The sequence below is a fragment of the Manis javanica genome, chromosome 1 (assembly GCF_040802235.1).
Source record: "Manis javanica isolate MJ-LG chromosome 1, MJ_LKY, whole genome shotgun sequence".
NCBI lineage: Eukaryota > Metazoa > Chordata > Mammalia > Pholidota > Manidae > Manis > Manis javanica.
In genome coordinates this window covers 123,894,922-123,914,609 of record NC_133156.1, presented here as the reverse complement: position 1 = coordinate 123,914,609, position 19,688 = coordinate 123,894,922, and the positions used below count along the sequence as shown (strand labels likewise).

Sequence of the window (19,688 nt, the reverse complement as noted above, 5' to 3'; positions counted from 1 at the left end):
TAAAACAGCTCTTACTTAACCTTCCTGACACCTTCTCAGTGCCACTAGAGTAGCCTCTGCAAACTGGGTAGGACATGAACTTGCCCTTCCTAGAAGTGTTTGGTGCCCCAGTTTGTGACAGTCACTTTGAGACTGGCTGTTGTGTTTTCCCTCCCTCAGCGGCACAGGGCTGCCTTCCGGCTGTGCAGGTTCTTTGCGAGCACAAAAGCCCCATAAACCTCAAGGATTTGGTAAGTACCAGGTGGCTACTAGAGGTGGAGGTGAACACTGCTTCCTAGAGCACTATGGGTTTACTTCAGAGAGTCACTAAGACTTAGAGACCCAAGCATTCAACAATAGCCTATTCCTTTCTTTTTTTCCCCCCCCACTGAAGATTTTTTTTTAATCAAGTGTAGTTGATATATAAGCCTATTGCTTTTCAACCTAGGCCCTCTTCTGCAAAATGGGCTGAAGTATTAACCCTATTGGTCCCTAAACCATTAAAAAAAAATTTACAGCATGTATTTCTTGTATATGTATATTTGTTCCTAAGGATAGATGTGTGGTTGGCTTAAATAATAATGAGGCTTAATTTCTTGATTTAAAAAAAAAATAAGTCTAAATAGAAGTTGTAATATTTTCTTTCTGAGCCCCTTGTATTACCTGGGGTACTCCTGGTTAGGGTTTCCCAACTTTGAAGACCACTATATTAACCTCACTGGGCTATTTTGAGAATAAATTTACATGTCTAATGCTCCTGGTTACAGGGTTAAATTTCCCTCTGTCACATGGGAATTGACACGTATGCATTGTACCTGATGGGGTATTGTGAAGTGAGCATATAGAATCTGTAGATAATTCACATTCCCTGAATCTTGGACTTTAAATGAGAAAGTATTATAGCTTCACAGGGATAATTTTTTAGACATGTGTCTGAAATTCTACTTTAAGTGGAGACTTAATCTTTAAGCAGCAATTGTATTTTTTTAAATCCCCATGTTAAAATAATTGGATATAACTGATTTTTTCCTTTGCCTGTTTGAATGCATCTACCTTAAAAATTACTGTTCACCCCATTTTGTGAGCTATATGCAAGGAGAGAGCAGAATAAACTTCTCTTTATGGTTTGTATCATTTGAGTCAGGCCCTTTCACCCTAAGACTATGGAGATAGCCACCAATACATTCTTTAAGTATTTTTTTCATTTGCTTTATATTATAATATCTAAATTCTTAATCCACTCTACATAGATAATATATGAGTTGGGAGATTTAATTTCCTTTTTTTTCCCCCCAAAGAATTGCCAAATGTCATATTAAATCATTCTTTTCATTGATCTCTTAATCGAGTCATGTGTCAGCAATAATTATGTTATGTTTTGTTGCCTTGTAAGATCATGAAACGGTATGCATCCTAGAAGAGAATAGTGGAATGGAAGAATGCTTATAGTTCACTTGGAAGAAGGCTTAGAGGGTGGTGGGATCTATTGATGCCATGTGGAAACCAATCCTTCATTTTACTGGAACCATCTCCCTGTAAACATGGTATACTTGCCTTGAGTGCTTGCATACTTTGTGATCCACTGTCTCTTGCATCATCACCAGACTGAGTGACAGCTGAGGGAACAAGCAGCCCAAAAGGCTGAGGCTCCTGAGGAAAAGTTAACAGTTGTGAAATTGCCTAAATAGAGCTGTGCTAGGCTGTAATGGCAGCCCTTCTGCGGTACCGTCATGGTGCGTCAGTTATAAGACCAGGAGGACAATTAAGGAATAAATGTGGAAAGAACTAAGAACTTTGCAGTTCTGGCATTTGGTATCTGAGTTAAAATTTTACTCTGAATTTGTCTCTTAGGATGGGAATATACCACTGCTTCTTGCAGTACATAATGGCCACAGTGAGGTCTGTCGTTTTCTTCTGGATCATAGAGCAGATGTAAATTCCAGGAACAAAAATGGAAGGTACCTTAGAATTAGAGATCATGTGACTTCAGTTGATATATACATTTGGGGTGTCTCAAAATATTACAGCTGTCTTTTGGATCATTAGTTATACAGTGATTTTAACTTACTTAATTTTAAATTGTCTGCCTTTTGTGATAATCAAGAATCTGTTTTGACTTAAAAATTCCCCCCCACCCCCCACCCCCCCCAGGCCTCTGGGTTCATCACTGAGTCAGTGATGAGACTATTAAATACTAAAGTGAATAGGCCATTTCCTGTGACTTCTCATACAAAGTTAAATAAAAGTAAATATGTTGCTTTTTAATAATGTATAGGTACACTAAAGTGCTTGAAGTGAAGACACAATTTGTGTTAATCATATTAGATTCCATCATATTTAGAAGATGTTTAGATAATATATCTATGTTATTTAAATTAATATGGCTTAATGTTTTGATTTAATCAAAAGTTTTTAAAAGAACCACCACCTAATTTCATCGTGATAGCAGTCTCTCTTGAATTCCCTAGAAGCTTAAGTGTAGTACAGGTTTAACTGTACTTAATCTGCTTTTCTGGAAACTCTTTTCAAGACAAGTGAAATGATTTCCCAGGAAAGCGCCTTCACATTTTGTTATACTAATTTGGTGTCTCCTTTTTTTAGAACTGCTCTCATGCTGGCTTGTGAGATTGGCAGCTCTAATATCGTGGAAGCCTTAATTAAAAAGGGTGCAGACCTAAACCTTGTAGATTCTCTTGGACACAATGCCTTACATTATTCCAAACACTCAGAAAGTGCAGGAATTCAAAGCCTTCTGTTATCAAAAATCTCTCAGGATGCTGGTATGTGAACAAAAATAGCTAGTGTTGTTTTAAATTTATCCACTCCATTTTCCCCAAAGAATGAAAGAATTTGTGCAATACGATATATTTTATTATTCTTTTAAACTATTCTTGAAGAAAAATGAAGTGTTAAATATATGTATGGTGTGTATGTGTGTATCCCCAACTCAAAGTGGGTATAAGTCATGATTCTTATAGTTCTTTTTTCTCACTTTTTCCTCTATAGATTTAAAGACACCAGCAAAACCAAAGCAGGTATTTATCTTTTGGGGATAGTGTTTTTTGGTGTGTTTTTTTTCCTTCATCTTTGCTTGTGGGGATTTGAAAATGTTCTGATTAAACCACTCTGGAGTTCATTAGAAAAGTGATAAAGACTATATTGAAGATAACTTAAAGAGTAAAATATCTTTAGAATAAAGGACCTATTGTTATAAAGTGGTAAATGTTTTCCTAATAATTTACCCTGTTTCCAAAGCATGTTACTTTAAACTTGCTACTTACATATACATCTTTTCCTGAAATGTACTAATGTATCCTATTTGGGTGAAATTGTTTGATGTGGTTTTAATTCTGAGAGTGAACAATATTCTAAATATATGTAATATCACATGGATTTTAGGCTTCCATCTGTGGCAATGTTATTTAGGGAAAGTAAGAGATTTAGATTTTTATTTCATTTTAATTGGAGCTTTTCTAAAATGTCCTTTGCTATGTTATTTTGGAGTTTTTCCTAAAAACATAGCTACCACTGTTTATTTTATTAACAAGATGTATAACTTGCTGTTTATCTATTTATGCATCAAGGCTCTTGGAAAAAATTATAATAACAGCAAATTCTCCAAACTGAATTTTTTATGTACTAATTGTATTACTTCTTGATCCATAACCTTCATAGATGAGGTATTTTTTAAGAAAAGGAGTGCAAATAATTTGAGTGTGGGGGAAATACCACTGCTTTGCATTAAGGTGGAAGCTGGGCTCTTAACTGTTGTAGACAGCTCCTCATACTCTATTTTCCCAGTTCTCCACACCAGCTTAATCTGGATTTTTTTTTTGTGTTTTTTATTTTCTTGCTTTTAAAGCATGGGCTGCTGGAAGAAAACTAGGATCATGCATATTATTTATTTTTATGTTGGTAGCAGATTTTAGATCTTGATATAAGAAATGCATGAATTATTGAGTTTTTTCTCATTTGTTCGGTGAAGCTATTTGCTCAAACTTTACTAACCTAACTAACCCACTTCCATTCTTTGGACTGTGATAACTTACAGCATGATCAAGTCTCTAAAATAAGCTCAGAAAGAAGTGGAACTCCAAAAAAACGCAAAGCTCCACCACCTCCTATCAGTCCTACCCAGGTAAAAACAAAAGCAAACCAACAATGAACAAATACACAACAACAATGCCATAATTTTGTCATTTTGTGTTTAAGCCAAAAAGAAAAGTTTTAGAATTGATCCTTCAATGCACATTTAAAATTTTCTTTAGTGGTTTTAAATTACAAATAGTGCTATGAAGGATTTTGCTTATTAGTATAGAAATAATGTTGATTTTTAATTATTTCAAAACTGAAGAATTGAACAGTATCTTTTTAAAAAGCCTCAAAGAAAGTTCTCAAAATCTTATGACAGAAATTTTTTCCTTAGAATAATAAGGTCAGTCTCTTTTTAATACCACACATTAACAGCTCAAGTAGTGGGAAAGAATGGGGTAGCTGGTGAGACAGTTAGTTGAAAATGATTTTAGGTGGTTCCTTAAAACATTTAAAAAATATGTTTGCATTTCTAATTAAATTTAAGTTGACTAATAGTAAAAGCAGCTTTTATTTCTTAGTTTATAGTGACTACTGTACAGAGGAGGAAGCTCAGATATCTATGAAATGGCAAATAAAAATAGGCTGGAGTTTGCTATTAAAAGAATCATAGGCCATAAAAAGAATCATCCTTGTTCACGTACTTGAGAGAGGTATATCTTATCTGCTAAGTAATACTGAATCTGTTAGCATATTCATTAATAATATTCTCAACCTGTAATAGAGGTTTTATAGATTTTTTAATTGATTCTAGTGAATATAGGAGTAAAGTTGTGTAGTTATACCCTACAAACTTCCAAAAAGTTTGAAATAGCAGAATTACATTGAAAATGTGTTCCCCTTGAATTAATTGAAACCAATGATAATTACTGTTAGATTTATTTGCATTGGCTAACTAGGTTAACTCTTTGGCACTGGAGAAGAAAATGCTGAAAGGAAGCATTCTTTATCAGTGGTTTTCATTTTGTTTTTTAGTTGAGTGATGTGTCTTCTCCAAGATCAATAACTTCAACACCACTTTCGGGAAAGGAATCGGTATTTTTTGCTGAACCACCCTTCAAGGTATTTCCTTTCTGTGTTCAATTTATTATCGAATTTTAAAATATATAATAGAGTTGATTTAAGTTACACAACTTTGGGAAAAATAGAATATAATTCTCCATGATTGGTTTACAACTTTTTCATCATAAAGCACCCCTTGATTGTTTTTTCTGGCATGGACTCCATACAAAGAGAATAAGATGAATAAATTTCATTCATTAACTAATAATTAATTTTCCTCATTTTAAAAAAAAGGCAAAGAACTTACCTGAAAACCAGTCTTCTTATCAAATTGAGTTGATATAATGACAATCAAAAAGAAAGAAATGTTGGTTATTCTCTGATGTCTTACTGAGAAGCACTTGTATATTTTTAATTAATGTCTCCTGACTACAAAAGTAATATGTTTTTAATTTGGAAATTTTAGAAAATAGCATCTAGTAAAGTGTATAATTATTGAGCCACTATGTTGTACATCTGAAACCAGCATAAGGTTGTATATCAACTTTATTGCAATAAAGAAAATCCAAACAAGTCAATGAAGGAATAAAATAAATTTTAGGAAATACATTAAGTCTTGGTCCACCTGATTCTGTAGATTTGTGACTAGAAAGTATTTTAGGGGATGAGGAGATAGTTCAGCTTAATAATCTGTTTATCTAAAAGTCATAGGAAATTATACTTGGAAAGAAAGTATAATTTCCAATTGTTATAATAAAATTTCAATGGTATAATTGTATGTTTATTCTCCTATGTAATTACTAAGATAAATTTTCTTTTAACCTAAATTGTACATTGATCTGAAAAAGATTCTACAGCTGTTTATCATTTCCCTCACTTCAACTAGATTTTATTAATGAACTCTTACAATGAATACCTATACAAAAAAAAGCAAGACAAGGAAAGGAAGTTGTGCTCTTAAAATTAGTAGCCTTATCATTTAATGTGATTATGGCTCAAAGGAACCAATGGATTCCAAAGAATAATGTCACAAATTAAGATTTTGGAAAATGACTTTAATTTCTTAAAAAAAAAACACACACACACCCATGAGATAAAGAATAACACCATTTAGAGTGACTGAAGTTTAAAAAGATTAAAAATACCAATGTTGGTGACCATGTGGAAGAATTACAACTCTCATACTCTGTACAGGAATGGAAAATGGTGGGGCTACTGTGGAAAACTGTTTTGAAAGTTTCCTTTGAAGTTCGACATGCACCTATATAGCCATTCCTTTGAAGTAGCCATCCACTCATAGATGTTTGTCCAAGAGAAATTAAAATATATGCCTTAAAAAATCTTATACATATATTTTTATAGTAGCCTTATTCAAATATCCCCAAACTAGAAACAACCCAAATGTCTTTCAACAACTGAATGGATAAGGTGATATCTGTATAATGGAGTATTACTCAGCCATTTGAAAGAGTGAAGAGCTGTCCTAGCAGCATCATAGATGAATCTGAAAGTCACTGCTGAGTGAAAGAAACCAGACACAAAGAAATTCATACCCTATGATGTCCCATTTATAGGAATTCCAGAAAATGAAAAAAGGAGAGTAGTGGTTGCCTGGGGATGGGGCAGGCAAGGGCTTGGCTATGATGAGGCATGAGGAGACTTTTAGAGGTAATGGAAATATCTTATATGTTGATTATAGTGGTGATTCCATGAGTGTATATCTGTCAAAACTCCTCAAATTATGGGCTTTAAATGGATGCAGTTTGTTGTACCTTATTATACTTGAAAAATAAAAAGCATATATTTTTTTAAGTGAAGAGACAGCTTTTTGTAAAGACAAGCTTGCCATAAATGAGCCGCTCTATTTTTAGCATTTGGACCTTTACAAAAATTCCTTTATTGAAAAATTACCTCTCATCATGGTCCATGGCTTATCAAGAGGAAACATATATAATTTCTGTCAGGTTACTGTATTTTGTTTTGAAATGAGAGTCTGCTTTGAATTCCAATACTTTGAAAAAAGTCTTAGAAGAGTTTTTGCAATGTATTAATAGACATACTCAGGGAAAAAGATTGAGAAGAAATCTTTAGGGGATTAATTATCATTCTAAGCGTGTAAGAATTTAATCCCCTTATGAAGTTACCTTTATCGTCCCTGACAGAGCTTATTTACTACTATTTCTTTTAGAGATATTAATAATAATAATAAAATTTAATATATAAAATGATATAGCTAAAAAGTATTTCTAACATATTTTAGTCAGTGTATCACCCAGTTAGGTAAAACTTCTATTTCATTTCATTATGAAAGTAATATTTGCCATCTTAAGTTTGAGGATACAGCCCACTAAATTAGGTACTATGTATAATTATTATAATCTGACAAGATATTTGTATTATACTTACAAAATGAAATTTCTGAAAAATAGTTTGCGAATATACTCTCTGGAACCTCTAATATTTTAGAAATTGTACCTTAGTAAATAATTGTCACTTTTTCTTCACTTATATTTTAAAATATCTTCTTCCTTGAGATTTTTTAACTGTTGTTCTAGTAGGATAACATCAACTCGGTTCTGTGCAAAGTCAAGGGTGAAAACTCGCTCGATTCTCTTGAGGCATGTTACATTTGGGAAGTTCTTTTTTAAGTCATTTTTGTGTTCCCGCAGGCTGAGATCAGTTCTATACGGGCAAACAAAGACCGACTAAGTGATAGCACTACAGGTAAGATAAAGAGGTGTCTGTTTTTGTTCTGTAGACCGGTCTCTAGTCCATGTCCATTTAAAGAGAGCAAAGGCCAAGTGGGGTGCTCCATAAGGAGGCCAGAGAACCCCAGAGTGCCACCCCGTGGCTGCCAATACTGCACAGGGTGGCACTCTCTGTACTTCAGGGGGCTTTCAGCTGGGCTTGGACGTGAAAAATTGTCTCTGTTTCCATTTGCCCCTAACTAAATGTTAACACTTTCTTCAGTTATGCATACAGGGAATAGCACCCAACAATGTTAGCAGACCAGTGACTTTCACACCATGAGAATTCATAGATAATGTCATATCACCTTACTGTTACTGCAGATATCTTAAAAACCACTTTCAGTATCTCTACAAGAAATTTTGGTGGTTATCACACCTCCTGCCAGATCTTGTTGTTTGGGGTGTTGCAAAATAAGCTCTTAAGTGACTGCAGCCCATATTTTCTTCTATTTTATGAATTTTAAAACATTATTTTGAGGTGAAGTCCTAGGCTGCAAGCTGTCAGCTAGCAGAACTCCTCACAGCTGAGCAGCAGGTTATTTCCTAAAGGGAGAGCCGACTGAGCATCTCCACGGCTGCCACAGTCTGACCTTCCTGCTTTGGATTTTAAATAGATCCATGCAAAGACAGAGGGTTAATGAAATCATGCATGATCATATTGTCTTCACCAAGACAGGATTTAATTCATTGTACTAAGAGTCCACCCTGTGGATTTACCCCCTAAGAATGTAGTTCTGTACCTTGGATCAACTTAAAGTGTAGGATAGGTTATTTCAAAGGCCCCTTTTTGCTCCAGCACTCAATTTCCTAGTCTATTATGAACTTCAGATGTGTCTCTGACTTACAGAGTTTAGAAATACTGGACTTTCTAATTCTTGGCAGAGATCAGTGTTGATATCGCAGGACAGTTGTTACATTGGCTACATTGAAAACCACTCATTCTATCTTAAAAGTAATTTATGTTGCTTAGAATTAGTCATGCTCCTAGTCCCCTGGTTAATTCCAAGGTCCCTAGACTTGATGTTAAGGAGACTCATAAAGCTGTGACTTTAGCACCGGACATTGGAAGCAAGCATATCTATAAAGAAATATCATTTTGCATCCTTCCAAAATAAGATTACAGTTTTCATTTTTGTATTAAATGACTGTGAGATAATAAAACATTAAAAAAAATTAGATCAGTGCTATTCAGTGTGGCCTATAAAGTATTGCCAGTTTATAAAAAAATAAGGAATTTGCACCAGAAAGTCATTCAGCTACATCAGTAAGCACACTGTTTTGTTCAGCTGGCATTTGTTTCCTTAGGAAGACTTTCTAGATGAATAAAGCAGTACACCGAGTCACATTCTGGGGTGAGTTTCTTGTCTCAGTGAGCACTTTGAGCTGCATTGCTTTAGATGTTATTTCAACATGACCATCAGTAGGATGTTAAAAAGTTGTAGTTCACTGGGGGATCCAGAGAAGACCGTTTCATGCTGGGTGGTCAGCACATGCTTTACAGAAAAGCCAAAGTCTGACATGGGTCTTGAAGGATGCTAAGAGTTACCTGGCCAGAGACATGCTGCAAGCAGTTGTGTGGATAAAGAATTAAAGCAGCAGCCTGTGCTGAGAATATAAAGAGGGTATAATGGAAACCTTGAATCTAAGGAAAGTAGGATACTGGAGACAGAACCCATGAGTCACTAACCTGAAAAAGTAGGTTTGGGCCAAATTATAGAGGCCCCCATCCAGATGAAGGAATTTGGTGATTGTTTTTGGAAGGATAGCAATTGAAGGACTTGCCACAGAAGAACAACCCAACCCTCTCTAGATATGTTTTAGGAAGATTGATCTGACAGTGTTGTGCAGGCTACATTTTTACTAGGGAGAGGAGAGAGAGAGTTGTTAGGAAGTCGTTTGCAGAGTTCCCAAGGGTACTGGTAAAGTTTGAACTGGAGTAAAGGTGGTAGGGATAAGAAGTCAATCAATTCCAGAGATATTTCTAAAAGGATTCACAGAAATGGGACTTGCTGTAGGCATAGGAGCACATGACCCTTCATCAAGGGAGTAGAAACTGTGTGACCAGACCCATGAGTTTGAGATGGTGTGCATGCATCTAGGCTTCTAGTATGGTGCTGGAAATACCCCAGGAAGGAAACCTCAGTACCCGAGAACAGGTGTTCATCTCCCTAGCTGGTGGGGGCTTTCATACGTAGTCAGGACTAGGAAGAACTGGATTAGGTAGAAAATGAGTTCGTTATGGGTCAGAGAAGAACCAGTTTAATTTTTTTAATATTTTAAATTGCCTCTTTTCAAGGTGCTGATAGCTTATTGGATGTAAGTTCTGAAGCTGACCAACAAGATCTTCTTGTCCTATTGCAAGCAAAAGTTGCTTCTCTTACATTACACAATAAGGAATTACAAGATAAATTACAGGTAGGTAAAACAGATCGCTAGCACAGACAGTTCTGTAGAGTCAAGCTTTTGAGTTTCTCAGGATTAGTCAGATGAGGTTCTGTTTTAAATACCTAGTTTCTCCTTTTTTAATATAGCTAGCCTTAAGCATTTTACATTTTCAAACTTTCTTGAGAGAGTTATCATTAACTCCATTTCTGTAAGTGATTGAATTGATAAATTATATATAATTTTATATACACATATGTAACTACATATATATATATAATTTTATATATACATATGTGACTACATATATATATAATTTTATATATACATATGTAATATACATATATACATGTGTATATATATATGTGACTAACGACTATATATTTATATACATATATATTTATAAAATTAACCATTTCATTTAGTAAAGATCATTTAGCAGATTAAAAAATTTAATAAGGAATACCTGTACTGAGCCCATGGCCCCCTCTTGGCAACCAGGATGATAAGAGAAGCAAAGGAAAAATTACAATCAGAGGTTTTATAGCCAAAACAATCTAGTGTTCTTTAAGTGGCTCAAATAATCTGTCCTAAGAGAGCACAGAAAAGTTTAATCTCGTTAATCCAACTCTCATGTTCCAGACCCCATGGAACAAGAGTACACATACGGAATGATTACACTGCTCTCCTGTACTAAGTTTGGGATTTGTTTTCTCATTCCAGCTGCTTGCTCACCTAAACACACCTTTGGTGCCATTTCGTTCTTGTTTTTTTCCCAGGCCAAAACCCCCAAGGATGCAGAAGCAGACCTGAACTTTGACTCTTACCATTCCACTCAAACTGACTTGGCCCCATCCCTGGGCAAACCTTGTGAAACCTCTCTGCCAGACTCCAAATCATCTCCATCTGTCTTAGCACATCCCTTGAGCAAGTCCACAATCAATAGCGATGTCAGAATTCAGCAGCTGCAAGAGATTTTGCAAGACTTGCAGAAGAGATTGGAAAGCTCTGAAGCAGAGAAGAAACAGCTACAGGCTGAGCTTCAGTCCAGAAGGACAGAATCAGTGTGCTTAAACAATGCCGAGATTTCAGAGAATGGCTCCGATCTCAGCCAGAAACTTAAAGAAACTCAGAGCAAGTATGAGGAGGCTATGAAAGAAGTCCTGAATGTGCAGAAACAGATGAAACTGGGCCTTGTCTCCCCTGAAAGTGTGGATAGCTACTCACATCTCCGTGAGCTAAGGCTCACCGAGGAAGAAATAGGTGTGCTAAAGCAGGATCTCCAGAATGCATTAGAAGAAAGTGAAAGAAATAAAGAGAAACTGAGAGAGCTGGAAGAAAAACTTGTAGAGAGGGAGAAAGGTGTGGTTATCCGGCCCCCTGTGGAAGAGTACGAGGAAATGAAAAGTTCATATTGCTCTGTTATTGAGAATATGAATAAAGAGAAAGCATTTCTGCTTGAGAAATACCAAGAGGCCCAAGAAGAAATCAAGAAAGTAAAAGATTCACTAAAAAGTCAGATAACACAGGAGGCTGGTGATGAAGCTGGGGACATGAAAGAGGCCATGAACAGGATGATAGATGAACTCAACAAGCAAGTGAGTGAGCTGTCACAGCTGTACAAAGAGGCCCAGGCAGAGCTGGAGGATTACAGGAAGAGGAAATCTCTAGAAGACATAACGGCTGACTATATCCATAGAGCAGAGCATGAGAAACTGATGCAAGTGACAGATGTATCCAGAACTAGGGCAGAAGAGGCCCTATCCGAAATGAAATCTCAGTATTCAAAGGTGTTGAATGAGTTGACCCAGCTTAAACAACTGGTAGATGCACAGAAAGAGAACTCCGTTTCCATCACAGAACATTTGCAAGTGGTAACCACGCTGCAAAATTCTGTGAAAGAGATGGAGGTGAAAGTAAGTGGTCTCAAAGAGCACCTGGCAAGCAAGGAAGTGCAAGTGGCAAAGCTGGAGAAACGGCTCCTGGAAGAGAAGGCAGCAATGACTGAAGCAATGGTGCCCAGGTCTGCCTACGAGAAGCTCCAGTCGTCATTAGAAAGTGAAGTGAGTGTGTTGGCATCAAAATTAAAGGATTCAGTGAAAGAGAAGGAGAAGGCCCATTTAGAGGTTGTGCAGATTAGAAGTGAGGTCTCCCAAATGAAAAGGGAAAAGGACAATATTCAGACTCTCTTGAAATCCAAAGAGCAGGAAGTAAATGAACTTTTGCAAAAATTCCGGCATGCTCAGGAAGAGCTTGCAGAAGTGAAGAGATATTCTGAGACCAATTCAAAACTGGAGGAAGATAAAGATAAGAAGGTTGGTCTATTGCCATTGAGTTTCTAGAATTCTCAGTAGTAAGCCTGTGGACCTTCAACCTTTACTCTAACTAACATTTTTTAGCATTTGTTAGCACAAACTTGTGAATGCACAGAGGGTCCGTACATGACTCCATCTGTCCTCAAAGTCTTACGAAGAACAGTAGGTTGGCCATTTATTAAAAAAGAAAACTAACCTTCTACCAGTTCCCTTATACTAAAGCATCTTCACATATGTAGTACATATTTTCCCTTTAAAAATTATTTTACAGAAGTTCTGCCAAGTGTCAGGGATCAAAAGTGAACCCACAAACTGAAAAGTATGTGTGACCCTTCTTGAACTTCAACTCTTTTGGAATCCAGACAGATTCCTCCATCATATGGAAACCCACATACTCCAGATGTCATCCTGCTTACCCAGGCTCTGGGAGCTTTCCTGAGTCAGTATAAAAACTGCCTCCTAGCCCATTTTCAAAGGTGTATAAGAGGGGAGGGAGGAAAGTGGGGGGCAGGCTGTTGGAGGTGGGCTGGATGTGGCACGCAGGAAGGAGGAAAGCGAAGGGGCAGGTTGAGGTGGGTCCTGTGCTTGAGTCTGCTCTGCATCCCCAGTCCCCTGGGTCAGATGTTCCAAGTATCTTTGATCAGAACACTGTTTTATCGTTTATTCCTTTATCATAATGAATGTTTCAAAAAGAGCTTCCAAAGCCAAGGGGGCAGGAGGTTGGGGATGGCTGTGGGGGGTAGGGTTGTATTTACTTTAAAGGTGCCCCCAGGTATCAGGGTTCCTAGGACTTACTCCTGACTACTCATGTCAGCAATATGGAAGAATGTCTAAAATCCTGTTCCAGATTTATTTTTTCAACAGTATCCCTTTTCAGGGCAAAAAAGGAATTCAGTGTCATAGCTTTTGTTAACCTTCAGGCATGAAAACACAATATTCAATCTGGGGCTCTTATTTGAATATAATGGCCTTAGAGGGCTTTGTGGGTTTGCCTGATTTTGTTATCTCTTTCATTTTATGGGTTTTCTTTAAAAAATAAAACAGGAACTGTTCAGCCTTGAGTCCCAGAGGCCAGTAGAGGTGATGTTCAGGGCTTAGAAATATCTGGAAGTTTGCCTCTGCAGCCATGTCCTTGCCTGTTGATGTAGTTTTCCATTACCCCTAGATAAACGAGATGTCGAAGGAAGTCTCCAAGTTGAAGGAAGCACTGAACAGCCTCTCGCAGCTCTCCTACTCGGCCAGCCCGTCCAAGAGGCAGAGCCCACAGCTGGAAGCGCTGCAGCAGCAGACGAAACAGCTCCAGAGCCAGCTGGCTGTGAGTGGGCTTGGTTCCAGCTGGCTGGGGCGGGGCAGGGCAGCCTGGCCAACGCGGGGCTTGGACGGGCGCATTGCATCCTGCTCAGCTCTGGGGTGGGCTGGACTGAGCAGCCGGGGGCCAGCCTAAAGGAGTGCGGCACTTTGGTGACAGCCGACTGAAGGCTTCTTTGGAGAGGGCAAAAGAGGAAACCAGTGGAGTTCTCAGCCATCCGCGGTAGCGAGATGGGTTAGTGTGGCTCTGGGAGGGGAGGAATCGGCAGGCAGCGCTGGAAGCTTGTCCTCTCATCCACTCATTTCTCCCTTTCTCCATTTTTCTGCAACAGTCATTACCGGCTGGGGCAGTGGCAACAACTGTTTCTTATCAGGGGTGTGGTGGGTGCACAGCTACATATCTGAGCTGCTGCTTGGCCTCTCTCCTTACTTAACCCAGCAAAGTTCTTTCATATCTATATTGGTTTCCTATGGTTATTGTAACCCAAACTTGGTTAAAAACACGAATGTATTGTCTTAAAGTTCTAGGGATAGTAAGTCTGAAACTAAAGTCAAGGTGTCAGCAGGGCTGGTTCCTTCCAGAGGCTCTAGGGGAGAATCCATTTCCTTGCATCGTCTAGCTTTTGGAGGCCCCCGGAATTCCATGGCCCCTGGCACCTACTTCCATCTTCAAAGCACATCACTCCAACCTCTGGTTCTGTCCACTCCAGCTCCCATATCCTCCGTCCCCTTTTGACCTCACCTCTCTCCTGTGGTTATGCCTAAGGCACACCCAGATAATGGGGATAATCTTTCACCCCATCTCCAGATCCTTTACTTAGTAACACCTGCAAGGAATCTCTTGCCATATAGGTAACATTTATAGGGATGTGGACATCTTTGGAGGGCCATCATTTACTTAGCGTACCCCAATATCTTGTTAAGGTATTAGTTGACAAGGGTATGTCACATTTTCCTAGTCTGTCCTGGACTGTGTCTAGTTCCCATTCACAAACAGGACCTGGATTTTATGATTTCTTCCATATAGACTTGATACTGGTGAAGTGGGTCTGTGCAGTCCTCACTCTGGCTCACCACAAAGTACAAAACCAGCTTGTTTGTTCCCACTTCTGGCATTGGAGGAATAATCAAGAAGGATGATGCTCCTTCCTGTGTTCTGCAGGTCATTTTTCTGATGGAGTGGTTATCACAGACTTGTAGATAAAGTGCTAAGGTTTATACAGCCAGTCTTACAATTTTCAGCATGTATTTAATGAGCTCTTTTGTGTCAGTATTATTAAAGGTGTTGATATAAAAAAGAGTAAGACACAGTCCCTGCCCTCACAGAATTTATGCTCAGTACAATGGCTTACCATATTCTCAGTGTGGTGCACACCCGGTGATAGAGCTGGGGGGCCTGCAGAGGACATGTGCTCGCCCAGACTTGGAGGGGCTGGAAAGATTCCTGCAGGAGGTGATGCCTGTGCTGAGTCTTGAAGGGATGAGTAGGAGGCAGCAGGACTGAGATGCGGTGTTTAGATGGCCCTTGGTCACCTTGGCAACGACAGTTCCAGTGGAGTAGCAGGGTAGAACCTCGGCTGACTACAGCAGGCTGCCTGCCAGGGATGTGAATGAGCAGCTAGGTATCCGATGGGGCTGAAGATACATGGCAGGAGGCCCGGAAAGCCAGAGAAGGTTGGCTGGAAAGATAGGAGATGGTGGTCAGAGGGTGGGGTGTTTTCAGTTGAGATTTCAGAGGTTATGACAGGCAGGGTGGTGACCATGAGTGAGTGGCTGGAGGGAGGAGGAACAAGTCATGGAAGTTGAACTTGAGGAACTGAGAGGGGCCAAGGTGATAGGTGGCTTATGCATGTGGAAATTGCGGCCACCCAGTTGGTGATGTTGCCTGGATGGAAAGGAAGACAGTGACCAGTGGGCAATGGTACAAATGACTGAATGGAGGTAACCGAAAGGGGGAGGAAACAGCAGAGAGAGAGGTACCAAGTGCACCTTCTGAAGGTGTGAACTTCAAAGGACTTGACCAAGAAGGACACCTCCTATCCTACACTGCTGGGAAGGCGGTGAGAATAGGTATTCCTGGACTTCCATAGATGTTTGAAGTGATCCATATATGATAGTCTCAATTTCCATCAGAAAGTAAAAGGAAAGCTTTCTTCTTGGAAGAGTTCAGAGCTGTGTTCAGATCCTTGAAATAGTCGCTGAGAAGAACCAAAATGATAACAAACAGCAATACAAGCATGAACAGGTGTGCTGCGGAAGCATTTGAGATGGGTGCCCACCCTGTTCGCCACCCTGGCACAATGACAGCCAAATTATTGCATTCCCCAGGGATTATGTGGTGCTGGATATATAGTGGGTGATCAATACTTCCCTGGAAAAGAATGGATTTCTTTCCTAAATTAATAAAAACTCATCATTGTAGGAAAGTTGGGAAATACAAAAAACTCTGAAAATTTTCCTATAAATAAAAATTGCCCATAATTCAACCACTCAGAGACAATCACTTTTTGCATTTGATATTTTCCCTTTTCCTATTTACTTTGTGTGAATCTGTGTGTTTACATAAATATGTTTATGATGTACATTGTTTGCAATAAATTTGGGATTACAATAACCGGACTTTTAGAGTTGACATACCAAGATATGAAATAGGTAGGCTTTTTCTCCCTAAGAATATTGACAAATGTTCAGAAATTCACAACCCAGTGAGCCCACAATAGTTTTAAATGTGTTTATATGCTAGCTTTTGGTGGGGGGAATCACTTGGGTAGCATTTGAATATAGCTTTCCATAGTTTTTTTAAAGGTCTCCTAAGCTCTTTAACAATGTCAAATTGTCTCTTTGTAGGAATGCAAGAAGCAACACCAGGAGGTCATATCAGTTTACAGAATGCACCTTCTTTATGCCGTGCAGGTACGGTGACACCCCACCCAGTATCCAGGTGTCCTAAAGAATGCTGCAAGAGATGCTGCCCAGAGGCCTGTGGTTAAACTGGTAGAACAAACAGGAGTTTGCAGAGAATCCTGTGCTTGGAGAGCTTGGAAGTGCCTTCTGCTTTGCTTTGGATTTTGTGTCAGGAGCTCTGTGCCATTTCCTGAGATGAGCCTCATCATTTGATGAGAAATGGAGGAGGACGTGGTTGCTGCCCCCTATCAGGAAGAGGAGCTGGGTGTTATTTTCCAGCCATGCCGATATTCGCAGGCCCGTCAGCACTGTCTCACCCCTGAAACTGTTGGGGTTTGGCCAGCTGGGCTCATGTTTGCAGCCAAGACCCCAGGAACCCTTTGCCCTATGGGGGCTCTGGTAGGCCCCTCCAGAGGGAAATGACCAGAACCTTCTCTGACTCAATTTCTCACAGTGGGAAATCGTAGGCCTAACATTCTTTTGGAACATCAGGGAGAAAAGCCAAGGGCTTCCTCCCAACCAGCCATCTCATTGCCTAGGGGAGACAGTTCCAAGACTTAACTTAGGTTCTAATGAGTGTCTCTGTTTGAATTTCCCAGGGCCAGATGGATGAAGATGTTCAGAAAGTACTGAAGCAAATCCTTACCATGTGTAAAAACCAGTCCCAGAAGAAGTGAAGTGGATTCCCTGGCAGGAACTGCCCCCTCACTGTCCATCCTTGCGGTCGATCAGGAGTTGTTGGCAAGCACTGCCGCTGTTCTCATGGTATGCACCATGACCTAGCATAGCTTCTTCCCTTTCCAGAGGCTTCTCTCTGAGGCCTGACTGGCCTCAGACTGTCCTCCTGACAAACTTCAAAGTAGCAGAGGTGAAAGGCCCTGCCATCCCTTTAGATTCCAGAGGCAAGATCAGCCACACCCCAGAGTCTGGTCCTGGTGCTGGCGGGTGGGCGCCCTGGGCACCCTCCCTCCCCAGTACTTGACCAGCCAGAGTGATGAGTTGACACCTCCACACAGTGAATGCTGCCTTGGTTCCAACATGCAGGTGTGCTGTTCAGCACAGGAGGTTGCTTTTTGCCTTTGATTTCCAATCCCCAAACATGTTTGAATTGCTAACCAAATTAGAATGGCACTAGTTATGCAGTGCATGTGTGAGACCCTTTGTCATGATACCCTGTGGATTTAAAAACTCCGATTCCATCTTTTTCTCCCATCTGCCTTATATATCACATTGCCCTGCTGGTCAATGTTACAGTTTGATAAGCACTATTCACTAAAATACTGAAGTTTAAAACAAAAGCAAATTGTCCTTGAAAGTTCTTTTTAAGTCAATTGTTGACACATTGCAAATTTTCTATGCAAACTTGCCTCCTGCTGTTATCTGTGAAGCTCAGGAAATCCAAACATTTGTGTTTCAACAAGGGACAGTGAACTGCATGTTTACAGCCAAAAGAAATGCCTCAGAGTTCTTAACCTCAATTTTTGAAAGTGTTTTTTTTCTCTCTACAATATTTTTATTGGCTCTTAAAGATGTTTTCATATCTAAAACCCTAAATAAGTGAAATTTACATTAGACTATATTAACAAAGTATTTTTTAGGTAACCATGCTTAAGACTTTTTAAAGATAGAACTTTTTCCTCCCAAGTTTTCAGCTATAGCAAAAGGTAGTTGTGTGTTCTAGGCTCAACCTGAGCTACCACCAACACCCTTAGACTTTCTGCCATTATGTCCTCAGAACTGGAGCACATTTCTGAAGGTAGTACATCCTTTTTTACCCATGGAATATTTTTGAATATCCAGCTCTACCAGTGCCCTTAAATTATCCCTGGAAGGACTATTCGTAGCCATCAGTTTTTCAACTTTGAAACTTAAAAATCCTGATACGTAAACATTGTGGTGCACAGCAAAGGTCTTGGGGGGAATATATTTCTGTACACTTTACTTTGAGGTTAAAAATGTTCCTAACTTGCTTGAACCTCCCTTATGGCACTGATCCTATTGAGGGACGTAAAGTGACTACAGAGATCTCCAGAGTATATAACTAAAAATGCAGGCCTGCTCCGGCAGGGCCCCATTCCAAAGGGCTGCCTGGGCTGAGGGCGCACGGCCCTCTCGGATGATGCGTCAGTCTGTACTGGGGGAAGACCGACAAAGCAAAGCGAAAATGGTTTCCAGGCTTGGTGTTACGCTTCTTAAGTTGTTTATAGTAATGCAATTCCAAAAATGCTCCAAAGAAATGTGAAAGGATGGTTTGTTGCAGCACTTCAGAAAACAGAACAACCCCCCTCTCCTGCCCCTGCACAGAAATGCTGCAGAGTATAAAACCTGAGACATTTTGAGGATGCCTGACACAGTGTAGCCTTGTATCTTATTTCAGGATGCATATTTATTACAAGTATTCTTTCTGGTTAAATATTGAAAAGTTGTATGCTGTAGTTTAGCCTTTTGCCTTTGTAATTTACAGAACGTATCACAGAAAATAAAGTTTTGTTTCAGTTTTGCATCTCTGTCATTGATTTTTGGTGTATTCAGGAGCATAGCGGTATGGCTTCTGAAGACAGATCAATAGCATTTGGGGGTGATGGTTTTTACACCCTGCATTATACTCAGCAAGGGGCAGTCGTCCACAGCCACTCACATATCACATTGTCTCCCAGTTCCTGGGTGCCCCTTGTACTCTGTCCCCCAGCATCAGCCACTTTTGGGCAGTTGCATCATAGCATGGTTCTTTCAAATTGCCTCTCAGTTAACCAGTGGTCTTTTTAACTATTTAAAAGCCTCCATTAGATTTTTTTTTCTCTTTTCTTTTTTGAAGAAAGCATACACATGTTTTGAAAAAAATCAAATACATTCTCCTATTACATTATGAGGATAATTCATTCCTGGAAAAAATACTATAAGGTGAATTCTCACAGGTTAAAGTCATAATTAAAACAACAAATGACAATGAAATGGG

The 19,688-nt window shown here is 39.2% G+C and overlaps 1 protein-coding gene across 4 annotated transcripts in view; it reads left to right on the top strand.

The window, feature by feature from the left end:
* Positions 1–19,235, top strand: part of RAI14 (retinoic acid induced 14) — a 136,831-nt gene extending 117,596 nt beyond the window's left edge. For 3 of the 4 annotated variants that reach the window (XM_017674203.3, XM_017674205.3, XM_017674202.3), the window contains 12 exons: positions 160–230; positions 1,831–1,937; positions 2,581–2,759; positions 2,986–3,014; positions 4,031–4,117; positions 5,047–5,133; positions 7,743–7,797; positions 10,120–10,238; positions 10,985–12,520; positions 13,686–13,835; positions 16,676–16,741; positions 17,332–19,235. In XM_017674203.3, coding sequence (XP_017529692.3) covers positions 160–230; positions 1,831–1,937; positions 2,581–2,759; positions 2,986–3,014; positions 4,031–4,117; positions 5,047–5,133; positions 7,743–7,797; positions 10,120–10,238; positions 10,985–12,520; positions 13,686–13,835; positions 16,676–16,741; positions 17,332–17,409 — 2,564 coding nt within the window. In that variant the 3' untranslated portion in view covers positions 17,410–19,235. The remainder of the gene's footprint in view (positions 1–159; positions 231–1,830; positions 1,938–2,580; positions 2,760–2,985; positions 3,015–4,030; positions 4,118–5,046; positions 5,134–7,742; positions 7,798–10,119; positions 10,239–10,984; positions 12,521–13,685; positions 13,836–16,675; positions 16,742–17,331) is intronic. The other variant, XM_017674206.3, reaches the window with a different exon arrangement.
* Positions 19,236–19,688: the final 453 nt, after the last annotated feature.